Source organism: Neopsephotus bourkii, unplaced genomic scaffold (genome assembly GCF_033783945.1).
Source record: "Neopsephotus bourkii isolate Nb327-2 ecotype Australia unplaced genomic scaffold, CSIRO-AGI_Nbou_v1 NB_616, whole genome shotgun sequence".
Lineage (NCBI taxonomy): Eukaryota > Metazoa > Chordata > Aves > Psittaciformes > Psittacidae > Neopsephotus > Neopsephotus bourkii.
Window position 1 is genome coordinate 2,101,467 of NW_026901116.1, and position 25,491 is coordinate 2,126,957.

The window sequence follows — 25,491 nt, forward strand, 5'->3', positions numbered from 1 at the left end:
CTCTGGCTTGGAAAGAGAATCTCAGCTAAAGAAGACTCTGAGCGCCAAATCCCTTTTACCAGATCCAGCTTTCTAGTTACCCTACAAATGATGTAAGGAGGGGAACAGCCTCAATTCAGTGCTATAAATCCAGGTCAAAGCCCTCGAGAGACCCCAGCCTGTGTCTGAAGTTCATGTGGAGCTTCAGTTCCCTGCATGGAGCCATTCCCTCAGAGTATTGCAAGGCAAGGAGCAGAGGTTACCCTGTTCTCCCAAGTGAAGATGAAAAGGTAGGAGGAAGAAAGCACAGCCTCTTTGATGGCAGCTATTTGTGGGATCTGAGCTATGTTTTGTTCCCATTTTGAGATACCTGAAACATTCAATGCAGGCTGGCTTTGGGGAAGGCTTGGGGAAGAAAAAGAGAATGAACAGATTCAGCACCTTTCTAGTAAAGAGATACTGGAGTTAAAACTGACTTTATGTACTACACAGGAGCTGGCACCAGGACAATAACACGACCATTGGAAATGGAGCCCCAAACCTGCTCTCCCATCTTGGGATCCCACCTTGACCACAGAGGACCACGTTGCACAAGGAAATGATCATTTCTGGAGAAGAAAACCCTAATAGCTATGATCAAAAGTCCTTTCTGCTGTTTATACAACCTTGGTGACCAAAAGGAGTCACTGGGGAGGGTTTTCCCTCGTCCTGTCTCAGCTCTTGGGAAGAAGAAACCCAGCACATGTTTTGGTGTCCTTGGAGCCTAAGCTTAGAAAGGGTCCATCAGGGCTAAAGAGCCCAAAGAAGAGGTTTGCTCATCACTGGCTCCCTTGTTGCTGCTTCAGCTATGCCAGGCTCTTCCCATGAGGTTTGTGGGTGCTTGGTCCTTATTGCTGGATCGTATTCAGCTGTGCATCACTGGTCAACCTCATAGTCATGCCAAGTAATGAGAGTGCAACGTATCCTCGTCCAGCCAGAAGGGGGCCTATAGGGATGCTGGGGATGGACTCTTCATTAGAGACTGTAGTGACAGGACAAGGGGTAATGGGTTCAAACTGAAACAGGGGAAGTTTAGATTGGATATAAGGAGGAAATTCTTTACTGTTAGGGTGGTGAGGCACTGGAATGGGTTGCCCAGGGAGGTTGTGAATGCTCCATCCCTGGCAGTGTTCAAGGCCAGGTTGGACGAGGCCTTGGGTGCCATGGTTTAGTGTGAGGTGTCCCTGCCCGTGGCAGGTGGGTTGGATCTGGATGATCTTAAGGTCCTTTCCAACCCTAACTATTCTATGATTCTATGATCACATGCAAGGACCAAGTCAGTTCTTACCATTCCTTACTATTTCACTATTCCCTGCCTCAAGGTCAGGAGACCCTGCTGCAGCTGACCTGCAGCAGCACTGCTGTATTCCCCAGCAGGGATGGGTTTGGCTACCAGCATCCTCTTTGCGATCTCTTTTGAGCAATTTGTGGTTCAGCTCAGGAGCTCCTTGCAAATGTTGCTGAAGAAATGTTCCATCAAGAGTCAGTAGGAATAATGGAGAGGCAAACTTGGTGCCTGCCAGGGTGGGGACTGCAGGTTGCTGAACACTGGGAAGATTAGGCAAGGTGACCATCACTGTATAGCTTAGGTCTTTCCACTTGCACTGGCTCTGACTTCCAGCAAGGCCTTGGTGGACCCAAGACATCAACTGCAACAAAACCCTCAAGACAAAGAAGTTAATGAGTGAAATCGAGGTTCATAGTAAGGGAGAATCAAGGGAGACCTCAGAGCAGCTCCAGTGCCTAAAGGGGCTGCAGGAAAGCTGGAGAGGGGCTTGGGACAAGGGCCTGTAGGGACAGGCCAAGGGGAATGGCTTGAACCTGCCCGAGCGGAGACTGAGCTGAGCTCTTAGGCAGAAGCTCTTCCCTGTGAGGGTGCTGAGGCGCTGGCACAGGGTGCCCAGAGAAGCTGTGGCTGCCCCATCCCTGGCAGTGCTCAAGGCCAGGTTGGACACAGGGGCTTGGAGCAAGCTGCTCCAGTGGAAGGGGTCCCTGCCTGTGGCAGGGGTTGGAGTTGGATCAGCTTTAAGGTCCCTTCCAACCCAAACCAGGCTGGGATCCTGTGACGTGTCTGCAACAGCTCAGGTGGCCTTCAGCAAAGGCAGCTCCTTGGATCTTCCCAGGGCTGAGGCTCTGTTGCAGCAGGGTCTAGGGCAGAGCTGGGAGAGCTTCACTTGTCCTGGAGGTAACTTCCCAGGAGGCAGCGGCTTCCACATCCACCAAGTGACGGCAGCCAACCACTGGAGCATCTTATCCCGGGGGATCTGGATGTTTCTTGGCTGCAAGGTCTCTCTGGAGGGACCCATCTTTCTGCACTCAGGGTTTGGTACAATGGAGCCCTGTTTCGTCTGAGGAGCTGCTGTCAGCACACCACCAGAAGAAAGAGGGGGAATATTGCTTCCTCTGGGAAATCACAAGAGCAAACCCCAAGTAACCTTGGTTACTGTGCTTTTATTCATGGTGCACACAGCAGCTGACAGCAGAATTCCTTTTCTTATGGACGTTTCGAGCACGCCATGTACCCGCGGATGGAAACCAGCACAGCCAGGGCAAGGAAGGCATTGGTAAGACAAGTAAATGTGATGTAATGGTTCTCTCATCGCTCCAGTGCTCTTGGCCAGTCTCCCCTAAGGAGGCCAGCTCCAGTACAGTGGGAAGCTGTTGTTGCTTCTGTTCTTGCCCAATTTAAGTCCTGCGGTGATTTGTTTTTGTAGCTCCTGGTGATGAACCATCTTTGGCTGCGGTTACGAACATGCTAACGAGGTGTCCATGGTTGGATGGCTTTGTAAGAGGGTTTGCAGCTTAAATCCTTAATAATGTGGGATTTGGGAGATATGTTTGCCCAGTGCTTAGCCTAATCGCTTGGTTCTGTTGTTATAGAAATGCCCTTTGTTGCTTTCCCATCAGCCTTTGGCTCTGGAAGGTCTCTCTCCTGTGTACAAAGTGCTTGTTCATCATTTCCACCCTTACAGTGGGATTTCCACAACCAGAGCCACCTGTGCTACATCCTCATGCTCTCTTTTGGGATTTTCCAGGTTCATCTTTCCCACTCTGCTCTATCAATATCTTATCCCTGGTCTCTGAGGAGGACGGTGCCTCCATAGAGGTCTATCTCCAGCCCCTCTTGCATGCCAGCCTGCAGGAAGCCACAGCCAAGCTTCCTCTGAAAACTATCTTTAACCCCTCATCCTTCCCACTCGTTTTCCCTGGCAGATCCTCAGGGACTTGCTGAACAAGATTGTTCTCACTTACACATCTCCTGTGACTGTATGAAAGAGCTTAACTCTGCTTTGAGAAGCACACTTCTTACATATATATTCTTGTCTGTACCCATCTTTTTCTTGCATCTTTGCCATGAAATCCCTGTTGTGAAGCCAAAGAGGAAAAGTTTGAAATCTACTTGATTCTTTTACTTTGTCTTCCCATATTTTAAAGGCATTTGGGCAATAAGGACTGGTTTTCCTGGCATATTCTCTGGCCTCATTGACCGAAGTGCAGCAGTTTTTGTACTGTTCTGATATTCGTTGTGGGACTCACATGGCCACGCATAGGGATTTAATGTGATTTGGTCTTTCAAAGACATGAATCCTACCCCATATCCAAGGTATCCCCACAGCTGGATCCTGCCCTCAATATAGAACCTTGAAGAGCAGCATGGGATGCAAGGATATCCACGCCGGAGTTGAACACATGTGGCTCATGCCATGCATGAACATGCAGTGCACATGTAGCATATATGTACAGCCAAGACTTGCTCCAAGGGTGGAAGATGCATTGTTGTATTGCCGTGATGACTTACGGTATGATGGCATGACCTCCTGATGGAGAAACCCCATGCACATGTATGAATTGGGGATACAATCCACCCCAACTGTAGCATACAAAAGGGAAAGCTTTAACTCATCCCTGGCAGTGCTCAAGGCCAGGTTGGACAGAGCCTTGGGTGCCATGGTTTAGTGTGAGTTGTCCTTGCCCATGGCAGGGGTTGGAACTGGATGATCTTAAGGTCCTTTCCAACCCAAACCATTCCATGATATGATCCTCTGTCCTGCTGTTTATTTGCTGCAGTCTGACACCCAACCACACATCTCCATTTGTTTCTGCCAACTCCAACGCCCTCACTCCCCCCTCAACACACTCATTGAAGTCCAGATACAGACTGGAAGGGATGTTCATCTCAGGTTTTAATAGCACAGAGGGGAAGAAGCACAAGAAGAAGCCAAAAAAACCCCACAATTTGCATGGACACCTCAACAATACAGCTTCATTGTATAAATTCAACCTGGACAACTGTTAACATAAGTGACACTAACAACAACCAAAACACACGTAAAGCTGAAGAGTCTGGGCACAGTGCTTGGTGGGCATTGGTCCATAGAGGAAGATAAAAGCTCAATCCAGATGGTGACTGCTGTCCTACCATACCTAGGAAGGACATGCATTTTTAGGATGCAGGTTTCTGATTCAGTCCTTCCTGGTCTTCCCTGCTCTGGCATTGGTTGTAAGGGAGTCTGTCAGCCAAGAAGGGTCTTAGAGTTGGGTTCAGTCTTCTTTTGGGTTTATGTGTCAAGTCTTTGTATCAGGGGGCTACGGGGGTGGCTTCAGTGAGAAGCTGCTGGAAGCTGACCCCAGTGCAGCCAGGTCCAAGATGGGCCCACCACTGGCCAAGGCTGAGCCCATCAGTGATGATGGCAGCACCTCTGGGATGCGGGATTTAAGAAGGGAGAACAAACCTGACATTGAAGTCAGAGGGAGGAGTGAGAACATGTGAGAGGAGCAGCCCTGCAGACCCCAGGGTCAGTGCAGGGGGAGGCACCAGAGCAGAGGCTCCCCTGCAGCCCGTGGTGCAGCCCATGGTGAGGCAGCTGTGCCCTGCAGCCCATGGGGGCCCATGGGGGAGCAGAGGGTGCCTGATGGAAGCCATGACCCCATAGGAAACCCATGCTGGAGCAGACTCTTGTGGACAAATGGGGAGAGGAACCTAGAGGGATCCCCAAGCCAGGTCTGTTTATCCATGATGGTAACTGGTGAGTGATCTCTGTCCTTATCTCAACCCATGAACCTTATGTTTTCTCTCCCCATCCAGCTGAAGAGGGCAGTGATGGAGCAGCTTTGGTGGCCACCCATCATCCAGCCTGGGTCAAGCCATCACACTCCTGTTTGGGTTTTGGCCATCCACAGTTTGATGCATGCCTGGATGCCTCCTAATGACTTTTTGCACTAAGTTTCCTCAGAACTAGGTGTGTTTTATAGCTGCAGGTATCTCCTGTAATCTATCTTTACCTCATTTAATCCTGCTGGGCAAAGGGAGCAAGAGCAGAGGAGACACAGGGCTTTGTTCTTCTGCTTCCCATTGCTTTTTTCATGAGTGATGCTTGCCCAAAGCTGTTATTTTTGGAGAGCTGGTGCTCCTGTTTATTGTGAAGGCTCCTGGGGCCCTGGGTGCAGGCTTTGAGCTAAGCAAATCTAAATTAGAATGACATTTCAAACACTTCCGTGCTATACCCTAGTGTGCATAGGGAGGAAATATGAGGAGATTGACTTCAGATGCTTCAAGTAAAAAGCCCCTTGTGGGAGTACCAGTAAAGTTCTCAGCTCCTCCAGGTAATTATATTCTGACATAAGCTGTTTGGATCCCAATTGAAGGTAACTCTAATCTGGACTTTGTTATGATGGATAAAGATGAATTCGTCACTGGAGCTGGAAGCTGGGCTGTCCTTGGAGGCTTGTGATCATGACCTGCCTGCTTCAGTTTGGGCAAAGATGGGACAGCTTCAGCTAACAACGTGTGTGTGTACACACAGGTACACAGAGGGGCTCAAGAGGGTCAGAGCTGATAGATGTTAACAGCAAAACTGGAGAGGAGGAGGACACGGAGAGGAGGGTGGCCATGGGACCTGGCAATCGTGTCACTTATCAGATGGTTTTGTTCACCAAGGCAAAATGCTTCCACAAAGCACATGCAAAAATAAAGGCTTTGGGAGCCTGCTGGGTCTGAAGATGTGGTTTCACTACTGATGCTGCCTGTGGAGAATGAAGTGGTTGGGATGCACTGAGGAGGTCTGGAGAGCTGCAGAGCAGCATCCCCTTGTTAAAGGAGCATGGTGTGGTCAGAGGACCATTGGGCATCTCATCATGGTACAGAGATGCATGGTACTGAGCTGTTGGGGAGAGTTTGGAGGGCAACATCAACCACCAGCAGCTTTCCAGGCTCTGAATTTTGGGGCTGGGCTCTGGATTATCTGTTCAGCCTTGCAGGGAGCAGATTTTCATTGTCATTTTTCATTATATTTCATTTATATCATTATTTATTTATGTCCTATTTCATTTATAGAAGGCCACAGAAGAGAGCCAAGTCATGTACTTCTCTTTCACTTATCCATCCAAACGGATGGCCTATGTGTAGCACCCAGAACATTGGTCCAAAGTGAAAGATCTAGGTATCTGCACTTCCTGAATTGTTGTTTAGCACCACAGGCAAGAGTTCAGCTGACATTTACCACTGCAAGTGCTTCCCTTAGTTCAAAGTAGTCCTTAGGCTTTGTTTTTCAGAGGAATCTTCCAACATGTCAGTATAGTTCCAACAAGTCTGGTGCAACAAGTGGATCCTGATGTATTAGCTGCAATACCTGATTTCCAAACCCATAAATGGTTCAAATCTGCTTGAATTTTTGATACAAGGCAAATTTACATTGTTAAACCTGAAGAAAGCAGACCCTGTTGCCCTGCTATCTTTTGCATAGCATCCAGAAATAACCTATAGTTCTGGTTCTTCTTTATCGAAGTCCCAGATGAAGTTGGATGGAGTTTGGAGCAAGCTGCTCTAGTGGAAGGTGTCCCTGCCCATGGAAGGAATTGGAACTGGATGAGCCTTCCAACCCAAACCAGCCTGGGGCTCTATGAGTCATTATTGCAGCCAGAATGCCCACTTCAAGCATCAATCCACTGCAGGCATGTGGAAGTATTTCCATGTGTATCTTCAAGCTCATCAATGTATGAACATTGAGTTTACTGTCAGTAGGTTGGTGCCTGTGGTGTCTTGCCGCCTGTGTCAGAGCTTAAGCGCTTTCTGCTCAGTGATTTGGCTCAGTTTTGGTTACAGAGCTGATTTCTTGACTGTTCCTTGTCTTTGTTTCAAGCCCTTAATGCTCTTAAGTCCGTATATCTACATGTCCTCCTTGATAATGCAGACCTGGAAGATGTTTTGAAGACATAGATGATAAAATACAGCACCTCTTTCCTTCCTTTCCCCTTTCTTCTGCTCAAGCACAGAGCATGAGAGCAAGGAGCTCTCATTTCCTTTACTAGATATTTCTGTTTTCCAAACCTTGCTCCCGTCTGAAGCTGTTGGCTCCAGTTTGGGCTCTTTTCTTTTGCTCTGGGTTGTTTCGGGGTTGTTGTGGTTGTTATCCTCTCAAGAGAAAGAAACCACGCGGCTTTCCAAGCTCTTGAATAGGCGTCAAGTACAACATTCCAAGCAATTATTCAAGCTGGTAATAAGCAGTGAGACATCCTTCCTGTAGAGAAGCTGAACAATGGTCTCCTCGGACAGAAGCAAAATATTAGGAGCCTTCCATATGTTGCAGTTGATTTATACAGCGGCAACAGCTCTGAGTGGGATAGGAGGTCCCAGTGAGTATCTGGATATGCTGCGGGAAGAAAAGCTCTGTGGGTTTCACCCTGACATGCCATAAAGTTCTGGGAGGTTTGCCCCCATCTCCTCAACATCCTTGTTTTGAGAGCATTTGCTTCCTTCCCTGGATTTTTTAGCCCTTTCCATCACTTCCCTGGCTTTTTTAGGCGATTCCATCACTTCTCTGGTTTACCCCGAACACCCAAGGGGAGCATTTGAGCCATCTCCCACCTCAAACACCAGGAGGACCTCCAGGGAAGAGCAGTGCTGGTTGAACTTGGCAGCCAGTTTGACTTGTGTCCCTGCAGCCCCGGTGAGCACATCCCCTTCCCACACCATGTTTGTGGTCTGCTGCAGCACCGTCTTCTCTTGCCCAAAGACCACAGCTTGGTTGGCTTTTGGTACCTTAACCCTGAACCTGACCCAGCTCTGCTCTTGGAGCACCCCTGTGCGTGGCTCTAGCAACACGCACCCTGTCCTCCATAAGCTGTAGACCCTGGGGAAGGGAGGCCAACTGGGATCGGAGAAGCAGCGGATAACATAGTCACAAATATGGACAAAGTCCTTGTGGTCCTTGCTTCTCCCATAAAGCCCCACTTTATAGACGCCTGACTCAGGGAGCACAACACACACACTGACTTTATTCCTTAGGTGGGTGACCAGGACGTATCTCTCCAGTGGGTACTTGGTGCTGATGACTTTGTCCTTACTCAAGCTGGCGGCCACCTCGACATCAGTGGACGTGTGGAAGGTGATGTTGCACTTCCCCACCTTGGTGGTGATGATGGGGGCTGAATGGCTGGGGTTGGAGAGGCCATGGCTGCTGGAGCTGATCCCGCTCCCGCAGTGCATGCTCAGCCCCAAGGGGAAGAGCTCGTTCTGGTTGATGGGCCTTGAACAGCGCATGAGGAAATTGGCCACGTTCCTGAATGTGATGCCTCCTACATCCTTCACGAACACAGAGAGCCGGTAGTAACCCTGGAAAGGGCAGAGCACATGGCAGCTGAGCTTGTCCTCCTCAGCTTGAGCAGCCAGGCATTTCTTGCTCAAAGCAGTGTCTAAGTCTTTATTAACCAGCTCATACATAGCAAGCAAGGGTCGGGATGTCTGGAGAGTCAGGAGCAAAGTTCCCTCTGGTGCAATAAGCATCTCCCCTTTGTGGCTGCTCTCCTTGATGCCAAAATCTCTCAGCCTTTGGTGAAGGCCCCAGAAACGAAAAGGGTTTTCGGGCAGTTTCTCCCTATTGTGTGGCTCCAGGCATTGGATCTGATAGGAGCACACCCAGTTGTAAGGGTCCTGAGAGTCAGCGTGACGAGCAAAGATCATGAGGTCAAACAGGCCCTCGGTTGGGGGAGTCACCTTGATGGTCATCCTGTTCTCAGACATCACCATCATCCCATGATCTGTGCTTACATCCTCTTCGGTTGTGGTGCCCTGGAGTTTGGAGAGCTGGTAGGTGAACTCTGTTGGGTGCGTGCTCCCCAGCATCACTGACACCTCCCCATGGGCTGCAAAAGGTGAACAAAACACCTTTTACAACCCCTTCAGCAGCAGTAACACATTCACTTTTACAGTGTTGAACCAGATCATCTACAGGGCAGACAGAGACCTGATTTTCCTTCTTTTTGCCTCTACCTTCTCCACCTTTTACCAATTTTTAACTGCTGCTGGAAGAAGGATGATGGTATCACTGGATCTGAAAGGGACAGGGCCAAATAAGTATTTGGACCTGAGACACCTATAACTATTTGGACCCTGAGACATCTGAAACTAAGCTAATGATGTCCCATAGAGGGTAACTCTTGCATGGCTTCTTGAGCTGGCGTAACTCCTCTAAGCTGCAGGTCTTGCACTGTGGTGTCAAACCAATAAAACAGCTGGGAGGATCAAACTAACCCAGCCTGGCTGGTAGGAGATCCCACATCACTGCCACAGTTTTAGGAATGAATTTTATTTTCCCCATTTATTAGTATTAAAATACTTTTCCTGAGTGTTTTCTTTACCAAATCACAGAAATCCACAAACTTGGAGTATGTGTTAACCATGGAGAAAAGGAGAGCCAAAGGAGAGGTGCCCTGGTATGGCTGCCTGGTGGTGGTACCATGGTTGGTAGATAAGTGCTGGGGCTCTTTCCCAGTGACTTTTGCTGTTTGGGTGGACATGTGGCAGTGGGGTTGGAACTGGATGATCCTAAGGTCCTTTCCAACCCTAACCAGTCTATGATTCTGTTCTATGCTCTCCTGCTCCCTCAGGTTGAGCACTGCACGTGCCTTCAAACCCAATCTGAGCCCACCTTCACACCCAGAAGTGGAGTCGTGGGGGCCTTGGTTTCACTCCCACCCTCCATGTTTCACATCTTGCTGCTTACAAGCCACAGTAAGAGAGGGCAATTCCCTGTGCAACAAGCACTCCCAAGGGATTGCCATCTGCTGCTGGGCAGAAGGGGCACTTGGTTGATTTTGCAGTGGAGATAGGGCAAGGTTTTGCAAGCCCTGAAGAAGGGACTGTGTAACCAGCAGACAGCAGGCTGCTTTCAGCACGTGGTGAGCTACATCATCCCATGTGAAGCCACAGGTACTGGGGCTTCCTGGCTGGAAAACCCTGGTTTAATGGTCCTTTATACCCTTTTTCTTGCAGGTTTAGATGAAAGCATGAGAGAAGTGGCCACAGCAGAACAAGACTTTGAGTCTTTTTGCCCTGGAAGGATCCCAGAGCTCCTCACAGAGCCTGGCACTGGCATAGAGATGCGTGCTTAAGGCCACCATCCCAAAGGTCTGTGCAAATGGAGCCTGCACATCATTACCCAAGGTCCCAAGTGCCCAAGGATGGCTTGTCTCCCATCCAGAGTGTGGGGCTGCTCTGCATCATCCCATCCTCACCATGGTTTTGCTGCAGAGAGGGTTGAATAGAGCAAAGGCACTGCAGGAGCCCATGGCTGGTATCAGCACCCGTGCTGTGCACAATGCTCATTTGTTTTGGGTGCTAACACAGAATGACACAAAGACTCCAGCTTCATGCTGAAAAAATGGTCCCTTGTTAATTATTAGATTATGAAACGGGTTTCATAATCTAATGAAAAAAGGGGGGGGGAACGACGACATGGACGACACAGCTCTTTTTTTTTTTTTTTTTAGTTAATTCTGTTTGAATCTGGGTTTTTTCATTGTTTGCCCCACAGTTTTTGTTGGTAGGTTGAAAAAGAGACGTGAAAAGAATGGGGAGGCTGGCTTTTATTTGTGCCTCGCCTGTTAAAGCTGTGACTTGGCTCACACAGTAAGTGCAAACAATTCTCCCCTGGCAAGTGTTCAGTGGAGACATTGCTGATGACAGACTTTATTAACTGCAGGTTTGCCTGTTATTAAATTCTCCCTGTGTTAGTTTCCGAAGCTGCTGGCCTGGCCGGCTGCATCGTGTTAGGAGCTTGAGGAAGAAAGAAAAGAACAGAACATTGTATGCACCGGAGCCAGCGATGGGGAGATAGGGAAAGCCGGCGATGCATTTTGCTTTGGGAAGGAGACCCAAGGAGATAATGAACGGCTAGGTTTAAAACAAGCATTTCTTTGTTTTGTTGGGCTAATTGAAGCCATGCATTAGAGATTCCTGGTTTCCAGGTGAAGCTGGGGATGTGTTCCCACGTCAGCACACTCAGTGCTGCAGGAGGTCAATGTATGTTGCATTAATTGTTTGAGGGGGAAACCACCATTAAAGACAGGCATGGTTCTAATTTCTCAAAGCCTTGTTTAAAAGGCTTCCCTTCCCCTCTCCCACCCTAGCTATTGTATCTACAGCATGCCACCAATGACTGCCTTCTATACAAAAACCCCTATCTTATATTGTCTTAGTTCCATAGGACTCAATGCCTTTCACCACTGCTCCAGCCCTAACAGCATGGACAATATTAGCAGTTCAAAGGGCTGTGTTTCCAAAGGATGGGTGCCAAGTATCTCCTGAAAATCAGGTCCCCTCACAAAGTGTCCCACCTTCAGCTCCCATCAGTTGTCTGTGGGAGGAATCTTGGCGTTTTAATCAGATGGGAGCTGCTCAAACAGGAGAGAGCAGGAATTGATCCACAGTAGCCAAAGAGGAAATACAGGCTGACTCTGTACCAAAGATCTAAAGCAGCTTTGCAGAGATTGCTGTAGAAGTTTAAGTGTGCCCTGTAAGGTGATGGCTTAATTCCATCAACCTAGAACAACACAACCGTGATTTGCCTCAACAAAAGCAGATGTCTGGTTTGATTCACAATCAGGGTTTTAAGCACACTTCTGATATGGGGCTGGTTGTTCAGGTGAATTGCAGAGGTTAAACTGTCCAGGCTAGGTCCAGGAATACAGTTCATTCCCTCCCTCTTCTAATGCAAAAATCTCCTTTTATCTCAGATTTGGAGGTAAGAAGGAAAACTGCCGGTAGCCAGCCCAGCTTTGTGAGTGTAGGGACAGGAGTTCCTCTAGCCAAGGGGGTCTAAAAGGAGGGATGTACCTGGGATGTGCCAGGTAGGTTCTCTTCTATGACAAGACCAAGCTGGATGGAGTCAAGACCAGGTTGGACACAGGGGCTTGGAGCAAGCTGCTCCAGTGGAAGGGGTCCCTGCCCGTGGCAGGGGTTGGAGCTGGAGGAGCTCTAAGGTCCCTTCAACCCAAACCATGCTGTGATTCTATGATCAATCCCCAGATCCATTTTGGCTCAAGACAGCAAGTGGCCAGCAAGGATCTAAAGCACTGAGCTGCTTCAGGGCTTCACCCCTTTGACTTTTAGCTATCAAAAGCTGGGTCAGGGAGGGGAGGGAATGATGAAATACTTATTTTCCCTTATTCTCCCCTTCGGGCTTTTGCACCACCACTAATGATGTTTGCTGAGAGCCTATGTTTTGCAATTGACCGCTTTGGCACCCAGATGAAGGGGCTGGTTGCACTATTGATCTGTTTTTCCTCTCAGACCGCAGACACTGTGCTGGTTGGGTTTATTCCCTGGAGCCTCCCTGGTGACCTGGCCCTGAAAGGGGTTTCTCCAAGTCTTCATTCCTGCATTTGCCACGTAGCTGCTGTGTGACCTTGAGCAGAGGTAGACAAAATCCCCTCCACAGGATGCTCTGAGGTTCTGCACTGGGGATGCACTACAAGAGCTTTGCAGCATTGACCTTTCAGCATTCCCAAGTTAAGTTGATTTCCATATATCATTTGCTGCTCCAGAAGTGCATGATAACCCATCTTAACAAAGCCCCAGCACCCAAGAAACACTGGAGGAGTTTGATTTCTGGGACCTCTCCTGGTCCAAAGCTTTACAGTGTGCCTGCTCTGTCACATTTTCTGCCAACCCAACAACTCCCCTCAGTCTGACATTGCTTTATCTCTTGATAAAATACATGGCAGGAAAAAAATCCATATAATCCTGGGGCTATCTAAAGGAATGGATGGATAATGAATGTCCAGGTTAGGAGATCATGTGTTATCCAACCTAAAACTACAATCAAGGAAAACCAAGTCCACCCCCTCCTTCATGTTCCAACTGGGACATGAACATTTGAGGCCGTGCTTTATCTGGGAGTCTCTCTCCCCAGCTTCTGAACACGAGGAGAACTCTATCTCAGGTAATGTCAAAGCTATTTTGCTACTGTTGGTGAATGTTGATGGGAAAAGCCAGGCACAAAAGGGCTTAAGCGATTTGACTCAATTAACTACAATTTGCAAAGCCTAATTCCCAGTTTACTAATCACAGCACCACGCAATGGCCGTGATTTCAGAAGTGGCTTAAATCTGTGCTTCTGCTCCATTAGATGTTAAACATGTGCATAAAAATAGACAGATGGGCCACTTCTGGAGGAGAAATGCTTTCCTGAACACAAACTAACTTCTTAAAAGCAATTGAGCTTTTATGTAACCCGAATTAATCCCTCGCTTTGTATTTACCTGTTTTGAGGAGGGAAGTGTTTGGAGAAAGGAGGGAGAGCTGGAGTCTGAAAAACTCTGATGTTTTAAACACTCTCTGCTCAAAGTCTTCCTGCAAGACGGGGGGCTGCAGAAGCTGCCACTGGGGGTCCTCTGGCCAGTGGCTCTCAATGAAGTGCTCAGGGTCAGTAAGGAAGAAAAAGTCATCGTGCCTGCAAGGTGAGAGGAGAAGACGCTATGGAAGGAGCAAGAAAACCCTTGGCATCCCTAGTAGTCGTGGTGCATCACTGTAAGGGAAAAGAGCTCCCTCCATACCACCAGGGCTGCACCAACATCAGCAAGGGAGGACCAAGCTCTCATTTGACATTTCATTCTCTGCTGTCCTTATTTTCCCCATAGAGCTGAAACTGCAGCTCCCAGCCCTGTACCAGAACTCGACCATATAAGCTGCAGAGGGGTGATTCCTCTACCAAGGCCTGTCACTTGAGGATATGTTCCAATACAATGTTTGATCTTGCTTTAAAGCTTTTCCAACAATTTAAATATGATTTAAGAAACAAAAATGCAGCTTGGTTACAGATTGAATGATCTTAACCTGATTTCCCCTGCTAAGGTGCTGGCTTAGCGGATCAATGTACAGATTCCTCCTCAGCCTTGTATTGGGGTCATCCCATGAAGCCATTTTGCATCTGTTGACCTGAAGGTTTTAAGGACTCTGTGATGGACCCACAACAAACTGTTATCTCTGCCAGTTGCTCTAGGTGATGTTTCATTCTCTCTCTCCTCTTTTCCCCATGCTCATCTAAAAACAACCCACACTCACTGGTGTTTTAAGCTGTTCTCAGCAAGATAATTACCTATTAGAAATTGCACAATTATTTCATTATGCATTATTAGAGGGAAAAAAAAAATACAATCCCATAATGCAGTTAATGGGAATTATTAAATTGTACAAATAAATTTCATGAGAGTCATTATTTGCTTAGCATGGGCCGAGAAATCTCAAGTAATTACATATGGAGCCACATCAGAGCAAAGTTGCTGTGAAAATGAGGATTTGTTCACTTCATAAGTGATACTCATTGCAGATTAAAAACAAGTTGCAGGGGGGAAAGTTATCATCTGACAAGTTACTGCCCCAGCTCAGGGAATAAGGCACTTAATGGAGGTGGATACATGTGGCTGGTCCACGTTTGCACGAGGTCCCTGAGCACCCATCATTGCTGAGGATGAGCAGAATAGGTCGTTCTGCAAGTAGCATCTAGGAGGGTACTTGGAAACAGGGGCTCAAGGGATGGTGAACCCACACTTTAAGGGTGAGCCTTGTCTGTTTGTGTTGGGGACCATGTCTCATGCGATGCTGGGGCAGAGGGGTCTTACCTGGGTATGAACAGCCTGTTCTCTGCATCCACGGTCCCTGCGCCCCAGCAAGCATCCAGGAGGCACCACTGTCCTTCCAGCTCCACCGCGTTCCACATGTGGCTGCTCTTCTGCTGCTGGCACCACCGGCCTCCACGGGATCCCGGGATCCGGCCAAACCCTGGGACCTGCACGCAGCTCAAACCTGCTTCCCTGCCCAGGAGAGTCAGCATGGGAGGGAGCTGCAGCCCACGCACTGCTTTGGGCTTGCTGCCCTGCAGAGCAGCCCAGCCCTCATGGTGAGGGCAATCTCCTTCTTAAAGCCAGGGCCCTGCTTGTGCAAGTAATGGCCAAATGCAGCTTGTATCTAGCCCCATGCTTTCCCCACAGCTACTCCCAACCTTCATCCTTCCTATCTCTGGTCCTGGTTAATCTGTCAAAGAGATATCATAGAATCATGGAATGGTTTAGGTTGAAGGGAGCTTAAAGCTCCTCCAGCTTCAACCCCTGCCACGGGCAGGGACCCATTCCACTGGAGCAGCTTGCTCCAAGCCCCTGTGTCCAACCTGGCCTTGAACACTGCCAGGGATGGGGCAGCCACAGCTTCTCTGGGCACCCTGTGCCAGCGCCTCAGCACCCTCACAGGGAAGAGCTTCTGCCTAAGAGCTCAGCTCAGTCTCCCCTCGGGCAGGTTCAAGCCATTCCCCTTGGCCTGTCCCTATAGGCCCTTGTCCCAAGCCCCTCTCCAGCTTTCCTGCAGCCCCTTTAGGCACTGGAGCTGCTCTAAGGTCTCCCCTTCAGGAGCCTTCTCTTCTCCAGGCTGCCCCAGCCCAGCTCTCTCAGCCTGGCTTCATAGAACAGATATGCACTCCTCCATCCAGAGTCAGAGAGAGGCAGCTGCTGTGCCTGGGGATGTGGCACCTAAACGATCCTGGTTGTATGGCAAGCCCCATTCCAGATGTACATCCCCACCTCAGCTCTTCAAGGGGGCAGGAGAAGAAAACCCAAGGTGAGTTTTACCTGCACATTTCCTGGCACAAATGGGCATAACCAGAGCACACAGCTCTTCCTGTTTGCAGGACCTCCTCTGGCATGTGAATCTTCTGAGACAGTCCCAAGAATCCGTTCACATCATATTCTAGGAAAGGCAAAATACCATGCAATTTCAGGCTTATTATTTCCTAAACAATCCCATTCCTTCTCCTGCCCAACCCTATTTCTCTGCTTACCCACGCTGGAAGCCATGACTGCTCTTCTATCCATTATTATCCAAGAGCCTGACAATTCCCTATACGAGCAAAGAATTGCCAAAGCCTTGGGGGAATTGGGTTCCCAGCTCATGTAAAAAGCCTTTGTGCCATTCAACTGAGGTACAGTGACAGTCACATTGTCTCGCACACATGGATGTAGTAGGGTCAAGCAGCACAAAGCGACTGCATTGTGCTGAGATTCCTTGTCCCCAGATGACTGCTAACAGGCTTAGTTCAGCCTCATCAAATGCACATTGTCAACAGCCTCTGGTGGTGCACCGGAGGCAGGTAGGCTTTGCTGGTGTCTCCAAGAGGCTGGACCCACGTGCCAATGAAGCAAGGTGCCATTTCCAGGATGAAAGATGCTATAGTGGGAACCAGATCCTACTCCAGGCACTTCCCTGAAAGGGAATCACTCCAGCTCATTCAACAGCAACAGGAATATTGTGGAGTCTCTGTTCTGCAGGGCATGAAGAGCCTAAATCCAAGCGGTGACATGAAGAAAGGACTTGTCCCTTCTCTTCAAAAGCATTGGGACCAGGCTTGACTTACCAATGTTGTGGCAGAGCCAGAACCATATTGCCCGCATTGTCTCCAGTTTGCTCTGGGATTTGGCAGTGATCAGGGGAATGATGGCCTGGATGGATAATGTGGAGTGCCCGGACTTCAACTGCAATGGAGAGGAAGGGTGAGTTAGAGGGAATCTGGGTGGGTGACGGCTCCGTTGATGGATGGCTGCTCCACATGGTGCACTGGCTGGTAAGAGAATGTGCACCACAAAAACCCCAAAGCTGCATTTCCCACCCCAGAATTTAGAACTGAGAAATACCATTCGTGGTGGAACAGGGTGTTTTCCCATTTCCCTAGGCTTTATAAATACCTGAGGGCTGGAGGAAATGAAGATGGCATTTCCCATTCCTTTGGAGCAGCTGGTTGGGATGTACAGTGCCATTGCTCTGGTGCCCTCCCTGTCCAGATCAGCATGTCCTAGAGGTGGGTCTCTCCCAGTGGTGCTGCTTTGCAAGGCTTAGCTAAGGACAGCAGCTTTCCAGCCAGCACTGATGAACACCCAGTGTATTCATGCAGAAGAGTCACACTTGTGACCCACTTGCTCTTCATGAGGCTGTGCAACCTCACTCAAACCCATGCACCAAGAGTGGACAGATTTCTTGCTCTTACCACTACAATTTCACTTTTTAATCCATACCTGACCCCAAACAAAGCCTTTCTGCCCCTTTCCTCCCATTCATGCATTCCCTTTTCTGGGCTCTTCCCCTCTTTGTAATAGCACATTTTTAGCAGCGGGCTTTTCTTTCAGTGAGTTAAATATAGTCCAGCTCGTTTCTCCAGCGTCCTTCCCCTGCTGTTTCATTCCTCAGTGATTTTCCTGCCCCAACCATCTGTGAGATAGCTTCACAGGGATGGAAATATCTTTCCTTTTTTTCCTTGTGGGAAATGTTGCTTTTGTAGTGGCCAAAGATTTTCCTTGGTTTAAAAACATCAGTACAGTCAGGAGAGCACCTCGCTCAAAATGATGGTGCTTACACGAGGTTGTTACCAGTGTGCCTTTAGTAGACAAACAAACAAAGGGACTTATTCCCAAAGGGATAAAAACGGTACTCAGACATTAAATACCTAGTTACCTTCTTCCCCGTTTGCACATCTTGGTCCAAATTCAGCCCAAGGCAATGCTATTCTTTGTTTCAGAGATGGTAAAAGTAGGTCCTAGACTGAGAGTTGCAATGTTCCCAAGTGATCCTGGTCCTGGCCATGCCTGAGAACCCTGGGTTGGAGCATCTTAGGTTGCGTTAGCTGCTGGCTGCATCAGTGTGTTTGGAGTTTAAGGATGGAGCTGTTTTCCCCAAACCCACCCAGGCAGTGCTCCTGACAAGGCTTTCTCATAGGGTCAAGATGGATGCATGCAAGCAGTCTGCAGGCTACTCCCAAATGGCCAGGACACAGGTTCAGCTCTGTGCCTGCACTGCCTGGGGCAATCCCATCACCCACCGTCTCCGAGGGGACTGGCAGCAGGGCTTGGTGTATGGGAAAAGGGACAAAGTATCCCCAATGCACTGCTGGCCAAGCAGCGGTCACCAGAGGTTCAGTTCCCTACTCATAGGTGGTCAGTAAACTGCTTTACTGCTGCTCTTGGCACCAAGCATTCGTGGCTCAGAGGAAGAGCTGAAGAGCACCAGGTTTTAGTGCAGCCAACACTCATAATAAACAGGGAAACAAGTTGTTCCCATGGCTTCCCTCTGCCTTGGAGGTCTTTTTGGTTGTTTATTATCCTCTTTTTCCTATCTTCCAAATCCCTCCCCCTCTATTCTCTTCAATAGAATAGGTAGACTCTGAAATCCTCAAGCATCCTTCTTCCCAAGGGAGATTAGCCTCAGGCTAGGTACAAATTACAGTTTTCAACAATAATAGAGAGCACAATTACCCTTGTGCCTCTTCACTCTCCATAATGAGCTGACCTGTAAGCTGCAAACACTGCATTGGTTCAGCATTCAGCTTAGACAAATCCTGCCAGCCCTGAACTGCACATGGTTCAGGTAACAGGAAGGAACTGGAGAATTCCTTCTGGGCTCCTGAGCATCCACAAAGTGGGAGAGATGTATAACTGCAAACAGCCTGAAAAGAGGACACCCAGCTGATGCCTCCTGCTTGGGCTGCCATAGATATAAAGGGGTTGGTGGATGTGGCCAGACCGTGTGGTTATTGCTGGCTCCATGTGCAGGAAGGATGCTGGCTTACAAGCTGCCAGGCTAACTAAACATACCCTGGGGTATCCTGAGTCCCTTCATCTCCCCCTTGCACCCTTTCTATAAGGTTTTCCAGGACCCCCCTACCACACTGAGATCCTGTCTGGGACAAGATCCTGTCCCATGGTGAAACCAGACTTTATTCCCAGTTTTGCATGATGAGTTGCAGCAAGTGCTGCATATTGCAGCTGTGCAGGAAACAGGCAGCAATGGGCCCTGGGTGAGCAGCAGATCTTGAGCAGTAGCACAGCAACCTTTGCCCATGGTTATGACCAATTCTCAGCCCTTGTGAGACAGTCTAGTTCTGCTGTAAGGCACCACCTTGTCACTGTTGTCATCAGAGCATACAGTGAAAGGTTGGATATGGATCTGCTGATGGCACCATCTGTGTTCATGCTGAAGGACACCAGGACCTACCTGCTGGCTCACATGTAGGACATGGGTGTCTATGTGGCTGAAAACCTTTGAATCAGAGAAGAAATCTCTCCTGGTCTTTCTCTGGGGACTTTTAGCCTGCTTCTCTCCTCCCAAGATGCTAGGGCCTTCCTTGGGATGCAGGGCTGGAGAGCATCTTCCTGCGGTCATGGGTGACTTTTGGAAGGAAGGTTCTTTGCTGCTGTTGTTCACTTTGTTGGCCCAAAACGTGAAAACTGCTTTGGAAGGGGAATCCTTGGGCTCATCTCTTGCTTTCTGTGTAGCTGAGCCTTTCTTTAGCACCCCCTCCTTGTTTGCATTGGTGACTCCAGGAGGGAGTTTCTCTGAGGTCGTGCAGCTGATCTCATCAGAACCATGTCCCGGGGGAAAGTTGCCATTACAGACATCTGACATCCGAGCTTCCCTCCAGTCAGGCAGCATGTTTGCTGTCTGGGGTGGCACCGTGGTTCCTTCGTGGTTCTTGGGGTGGGCCTGTCTCGATGTGCTCTGGGTTTGTTCTTCATGGTGGTTGCCATTCCTGGAGCGACAGGAGGGAATGGTCTCGTTTGCTTTGATAGTCTGGGATTTGGATGACTTGCCTCTGTCATAGCTGGTCTTCATCTGGGTAAGCGGGTGATGAAACCACGGAGGCCTGCGGATGGAAAGACAGATGATGGTTTCAAGAGAAGAATGTGCCCTGCACTGATTGCTTCAGAGCCTGCCTGTCTATACGGTTAATTACAGCAAATCAGGATTTGGCCAGCTGGGTTTACCCCAAAGCACTCATTTTTCTCCTGATTCCAGAAGTAAGGTGTGATGGAAATGCCACAGAGAAGCTCTTGGCCTGTTTCAAAGTGCAAATACTCTTTTGGGGAGGGGGGAAGAGGAATAGTACAAGATACGAGGTGGGATATGAGCAGTTCATCTTTGCACTGTAAGGGAATGGGAAAATTAGGGTTATTCCTTTCACAAAGAAAAGCAAGGAGACGTTTAGATGTGTCAGAAGGGTCTGCAAGTGAGTGCAGAGAATGGGTGGGTGCCTCAGTTTCTCTACATGAAACTAGGGCTAATCACGCAGTATTCCTCCTTGCCTCCAGGGCCAGGAATCAAGGAGAGCAAAGAACTACAAGAATCAGTGTTTTGGTGCTTCAGAGGGGTACATCTTCCAGGAAATCTTTCCTTTAGGAGAACTCTCATCCAGGATGTTTTTGCTTTGCTCAGATTCTCTTCTGCCATTCAGGTTCTGCATTAAAATGTCATTCTCTGCATGACTGCTTTATGCTGGAAATGCAGGTGTGATGATTTAGAAGCGTGTAGGAGGAAAACGTGAACAAGTAGAAGGAAAGGTGCAATCCAGGATTGATGAGGGCTTTGGGTTAACGCTGTGGGGAGAGCCAGCCTCTTGCACGCCCTCAGCATCTGCACGGCGCTCGTTGGCTTTATCTTGGTTTAGCTTCTATTTGGCTGTTGTTGTTTTTAATCATAAAATGACTATTTGTGCAATGCAAACAGCAGAGCCTGCTGTGAGCCACTTAGTGCAGCCCAGAAATGTCACTGTCTGCATTCATCCAGCCTCTCCCATGAGGAGGCAGGCTGGGTTTTCAATACCGCTCTTCCAGGAAAACGGGATGTCACTCATCCCTCTTTTTGTTACCTTGGTTTTCCCTCCTCATTGCTTGAGGACTGCAAAGGTAGGAGCAGAAGGGCTATGAGATCATGACCCTTATTCCTATAAGTACATGCACGCACATTCAAATGTTGAGATAATGCAAACAGCATCAATACAGTGCTGGATGCGTGGATAACCAGGGGATGCCCCAAAAGGGAGGATATCCCCTATATAGGTATATGGGATGTTCTTTGTAGGACAGCCATATCAGAGCTAAACCACCCCACTGCCACTAGGTTTTTGCCCAGCCCACCAAGCCTGTGCATTCTCTATATAATCCCAGACTACCTCCGAGCCCAAAGTGACTTGCTTGTGCCCTGCTGTTTGACACATTCAAGTTGTCTTTGTGCGTATGAGCTGCAGCTGCTGCTGGGCTGCTCTCCCATCCCCAGACACCTCCTGTCACAGGCAAAGAGGGGTTTTGTCTGCCACTTCCTAAGTGAGCACCAAGAGGCCACTTCTGAACCCTCCGTGGTCGTTACCTGATGTGAACCGGGGCATGGTAACTCAACACAACATAAATCCCAGCAGATGCCAGAGGCCTTTCTCCGCTTTGGCAAAGTGAACCCCATGTTGGAGGGCTGGGGGGCCCTAAGCCAAGGTTTTCCACAGCTGTGCTTTCTGTGCTGCTTTCCCGTATGTCATTTGGGAAGGGAGCAAATAGCTTGGGACCCTGCCCATGGCAGGGGGGTGGAACTGGATGAGCTTTAAGGTCTTTTCCAACCCTAACTATTCTATGGTTCTGTCACTAGGGTGGAAGATGAGGTCTTAGAAATCTGGGAAAACTCAGTTTTCCCCAGATGACAGAAAATACACAAATCCTCACTTCCCTAATTTTATTGCTTAACCTGAGCACTTTCCCTTGGGTTTAAACTGAATGTTTTATTTTAAATCCATGCCACTTCTGTATTTATGGCTTCAAAGAAATGTAAGGCAAAAGCACCACTTTGATATTAGCCTAAAGAGTTTCCTCTCCCCATGACTTAATCACGATGCTTCACATGCAACCCCTACCTCAAGAATCCCTAAATCACTGCTTGCCAATAATCAGAGAAGCAAATAGCAGGGGACTGCTGCTTCCTACTGTCCCTAGTGATTTAATCCATGGTTGTAGACAACAGTTCTTTGAGAGCATTGATCTTAGTGTAACCTCTACTTGCAGCTGCAGGTTGGCCAGTCCCTTCCCCACATCCCATAGTGCCCTGGAGATGGTAACACGTTAACCCATGAAACCCCAGCTTCGGAGGGGATGTTTCACCCCAGGGGTACCATTGCAGAGGGCTCAGGCACAGAAGGAGAAGGGCTGGCTGCTGCTGGGGTTTGAATAGGAGAAGGACCCCTTGCTTTCCCAGGGATGGGTGTGCTATCAGCAGGCTCTTGACTCACATTCTCAGGCAGGCATTTAGCTCCAAGCAGACACATGCAATTTTAAAGTACCCCAGACAACATTAATGCTGCCAGCTCATGCAGCTTCAGTGTTGGGAGCACAGGAACTGCTGTCTTTATGAGCAGTAACAGCAGCTTAGAGGTATAACAAGTTGGGTGGAAAACCTCCACAACACAAAGAGAGACCATTTGATATCTCAGCAGCATCCCTCCCATGGTAACCAGCCTGGCAGGGGGTGGAGAGGGGAAGGGAAATGCCCTGGGGAGTGCTGAGCTGGCAGAATAACTCTTGGGGTGCAGAGGTTTAGGGATGAGGAAGGTAGAAGTGGTCAGGAGACAGCGAGAGGGCAATAAGGAGGCCACCAAAGCAAAACCATGGCCATTCCACATGGGGATGTGTCACTTTGTCCTGCTATGGTACAGGCAAAGAAGTAGATGGGAATAAATGCAGAAGGGTGATAAAACCCTGGGGAATTATCTCCATTGTGGTGACAGGACCAGGAGAGACCCATAGCAGCGTGCAAGGGGGCTAACGTTAGAGCCAACAAAGCCTTTGCAAGATGGGGATGTTCCTACTCACCCTGCTCACACGCAGCCGTAGCTCCCCGAGGTTTGCAAAGGGCAGCCCCTCGTCCCTTTTATACACGTGCCGAATCAGGGCCATCTTTGTGTTCTTGTCACACCTTTCTAATGTCAGGAGGGCTAAAAATACTGCAAAGCGCCGCTGAGCAAGGGAACATCGCTGCTGCCAACCCAAGGCTCTGCAGGCCTGGCACTCCTGCACAGCATCAGGGCCAGGCTGTATTTACAGGAGGGAGAGGGCAGAGATAAGAGGCCTTCTCTTATCGGCAGCCAGGCTTTGGCAGGGCAGCAGTGGCTGGCTTGTGTCCATTGCCCCTGCCTGGGGAGGGCAGGCGATGGGTTTGGGTGTTTCTGTAGGGTTCTCTAAAGTGTTTCTGCCTTGGTTGTGTGTTTCTGGGCACCTTTCAGGGTGTTCCTGTAGTGCTTTGAATTTCATCATCCTGGCTTTGCCTTGGTAGGGATGTGAGGAAAGCCAAGAGCAGAGTTATCTGGAGAGTTTTGAGGTTGTCTCTCTGCTCCTCTACTCTATAGCATCACTTGGACAGATCTTACTGCCTTATGAGATGCTCACACCACCTTTTCCATCATCTGCATCTGCTCTGTCTTATTGCATCCTTAGTTTTCCCAGTCTTCTGCAAAATTCCCTTTACCATTGGCCTGCATCTGCAGGATTGGAAGGGGAACTCTTGATTCTGGCTTTGCACAGGCTGCTTTGCAGCCCTCGTCTTTTGCTTATTACACTTGGAAGTCCCCAGTGCTCATCCTGATTAAGAGCCCTGTTACAGAGGTGTCCAAGAACTTCAAACATGGCTGTTGGAATATTGTTCATTATTATTATCTATGTTCCACTAAGTGGCATCATCTCCCTTGTTTCTATTCACTCCTCATAACGCTGTCTCCAAATATTCCAAACTTTCTTCATCAAAAAGACAGGAAATAACAAGGGAGGAAAAATATTTGCCAATGGGATGGATTTGGGGATGGAAAAAGAAGAAGTAAAAGACTTTGGAGAAGAGGAGAAACACCGCATTTAAACTCCCCCCAGATCTTAGCTCTCTCCCTTTACCTGGGGTTTGGAAACCACAGCATTCGGATGCTGCAGGCTCTCGCTGGCTCCCTTCTTGGTGCAGGGCTGGCTCGGAGTTGGATGCAGTGGCCACCACACCCGGCTGCTGGAGAGCACAACGTGTCATTTGGGTCCCGGCAATGAAACCTTTCTAATTAGCAGAAAATGGCTTCAAAATGAAATCTTCACAGCAAGTGGGGTTTGGCAGCCTGGGGCTGGCAGAGGAAGCTCCTGGGTCTTGTGGAAGGAGCACGAGATGCCATAGCTCGAAGATGTTTCCAGTTATGTGAGGCTATTCATGGGTCTGTTTTGCAATTGCTGGTCCTGTGCTGGTCTCTACCCAATCCAGAGACCTACTGAAACACTGCAAAAGGCTCTGTAAGGCAGAGCACCCCATGGCTAAGGTAGTTTTGAAGCCAAGGTATGAGTTCATGCCTCTAGGCAGACAATCTGGCCATGGTGGAGCCCACTGTCAATGGGACCCTGGTTCTTTAGTCTGGGAAACCAGTGGCATCTCACCTAGGTGCTGGTCACCTCCTTCCACTGGCTACATAGATTTGGCTCATCCATGCTCACCAATGAGACAACTAAGGTGAGGCTGAACTTCGGTCTCTGGTATGCAGCAAGTTGTCACTGTCCTTGCTATGGGACTCCCTTGTTAGATGATGTTCACAGGGTGAATTAAAGCTTTTGCAATTGAAATAGGGGTAAAACCCCACACCAGACCGAACAGTGATGAGCCAGTATGAGTTGCCATGGCTGGGCAGCTCTATTGACCATCAAGCAGAGGCAAAGGGGGTTTGCAGGTGTTGTGTGAAAAGGCAAGGTTATGGGGAGGGTGTGAAACAGAGGGATGAGGCCTTGCTGTGATTGCGTTCGGAGGCTTTTCTCAGAGAGACGGGGAAAAGATGAGGGGTGATGGGAACAGGTTACTGATGGGGAGACCCCAGCTGGGCACAGGAGGGAAATGCTTCACAATGAGAGCAAGCAGCCATTGGAATAATCTTGCCATGAAGTGGTGGATTCCCCAGCGTTGGACACTGCTAAGACTCGGCTGCACAGGGTGCTGGGCCATCCAGTCTAGGTCATGCTTTGCCTAGAAGGGTCGGACAAGGTGGTTCTTGAAGTCCCTTCCAACCTGGGATTCTGTGATTGAAAATAACACAACATTGCTTGGTAATAGAGGGTGAACGGGGTGAGCCTGGAGATGGAGCTGGGATCAGAGGTGAGACAGGAGAGGGCAGAGACGCCTTAGATAACAAAGGCAAATCACTCATTGCCTCCTTACGCAGGGGCAAACAGTGCAAACAGAATCAGGATACAGGAAGAGTTAACTTGACCAAGGCAAGGAGCTAAAAATACCCTTGCAGAGAGGTATTTTGCATGGACAAGTTTGCATCAGAGAAGCCCAATTGAGAAACTGTGGCATTAACCCAGTGTGGAGACAAGAGCCTTGATGAGCTGGTG

The 25,491-nt window shown here is 48.9% G+C and overlaps 1 protein-coding gene across 1 annotated transcript; it reads right to left on the minus strand.

Annotated features, from left to right (window-relative positions):
- Window positions 1–6,894: 6,894 nt before the first annotated feature.
- LOC133211501 (kyphoscoliosis peptidase-like) lies at window positions 6,895–23,118 on the minus strand. The gene is made up of 7 exons (XM_061351898.1): window positions 22,957–23,118; window positions 19,325–19,973; window positions 16,698–16,815; window positions 15,916–16,033; window positions 14,917–15,108; window positions 13,558–13,748; window positions 6,895–9,159 (listed from the first exon to the last, which is right to left on the minus strand). The coding sequence occupies exons 2-7, from the start codon at window positions 19,940–19,942 to the stop codon at window positions 7,841–7,843; spliced, it is 2,556 nt and encodes an 851-aa protein (XP_061207882.1). The 5' UTR covers window positions 19,943–19,973; window positions 22,957–23,118; the 3' UTR covers window positions 6,895–7,840.
- Between the last annotated feature and the right edge of the window lie 2,373 nt (window positions 23,119–25,491).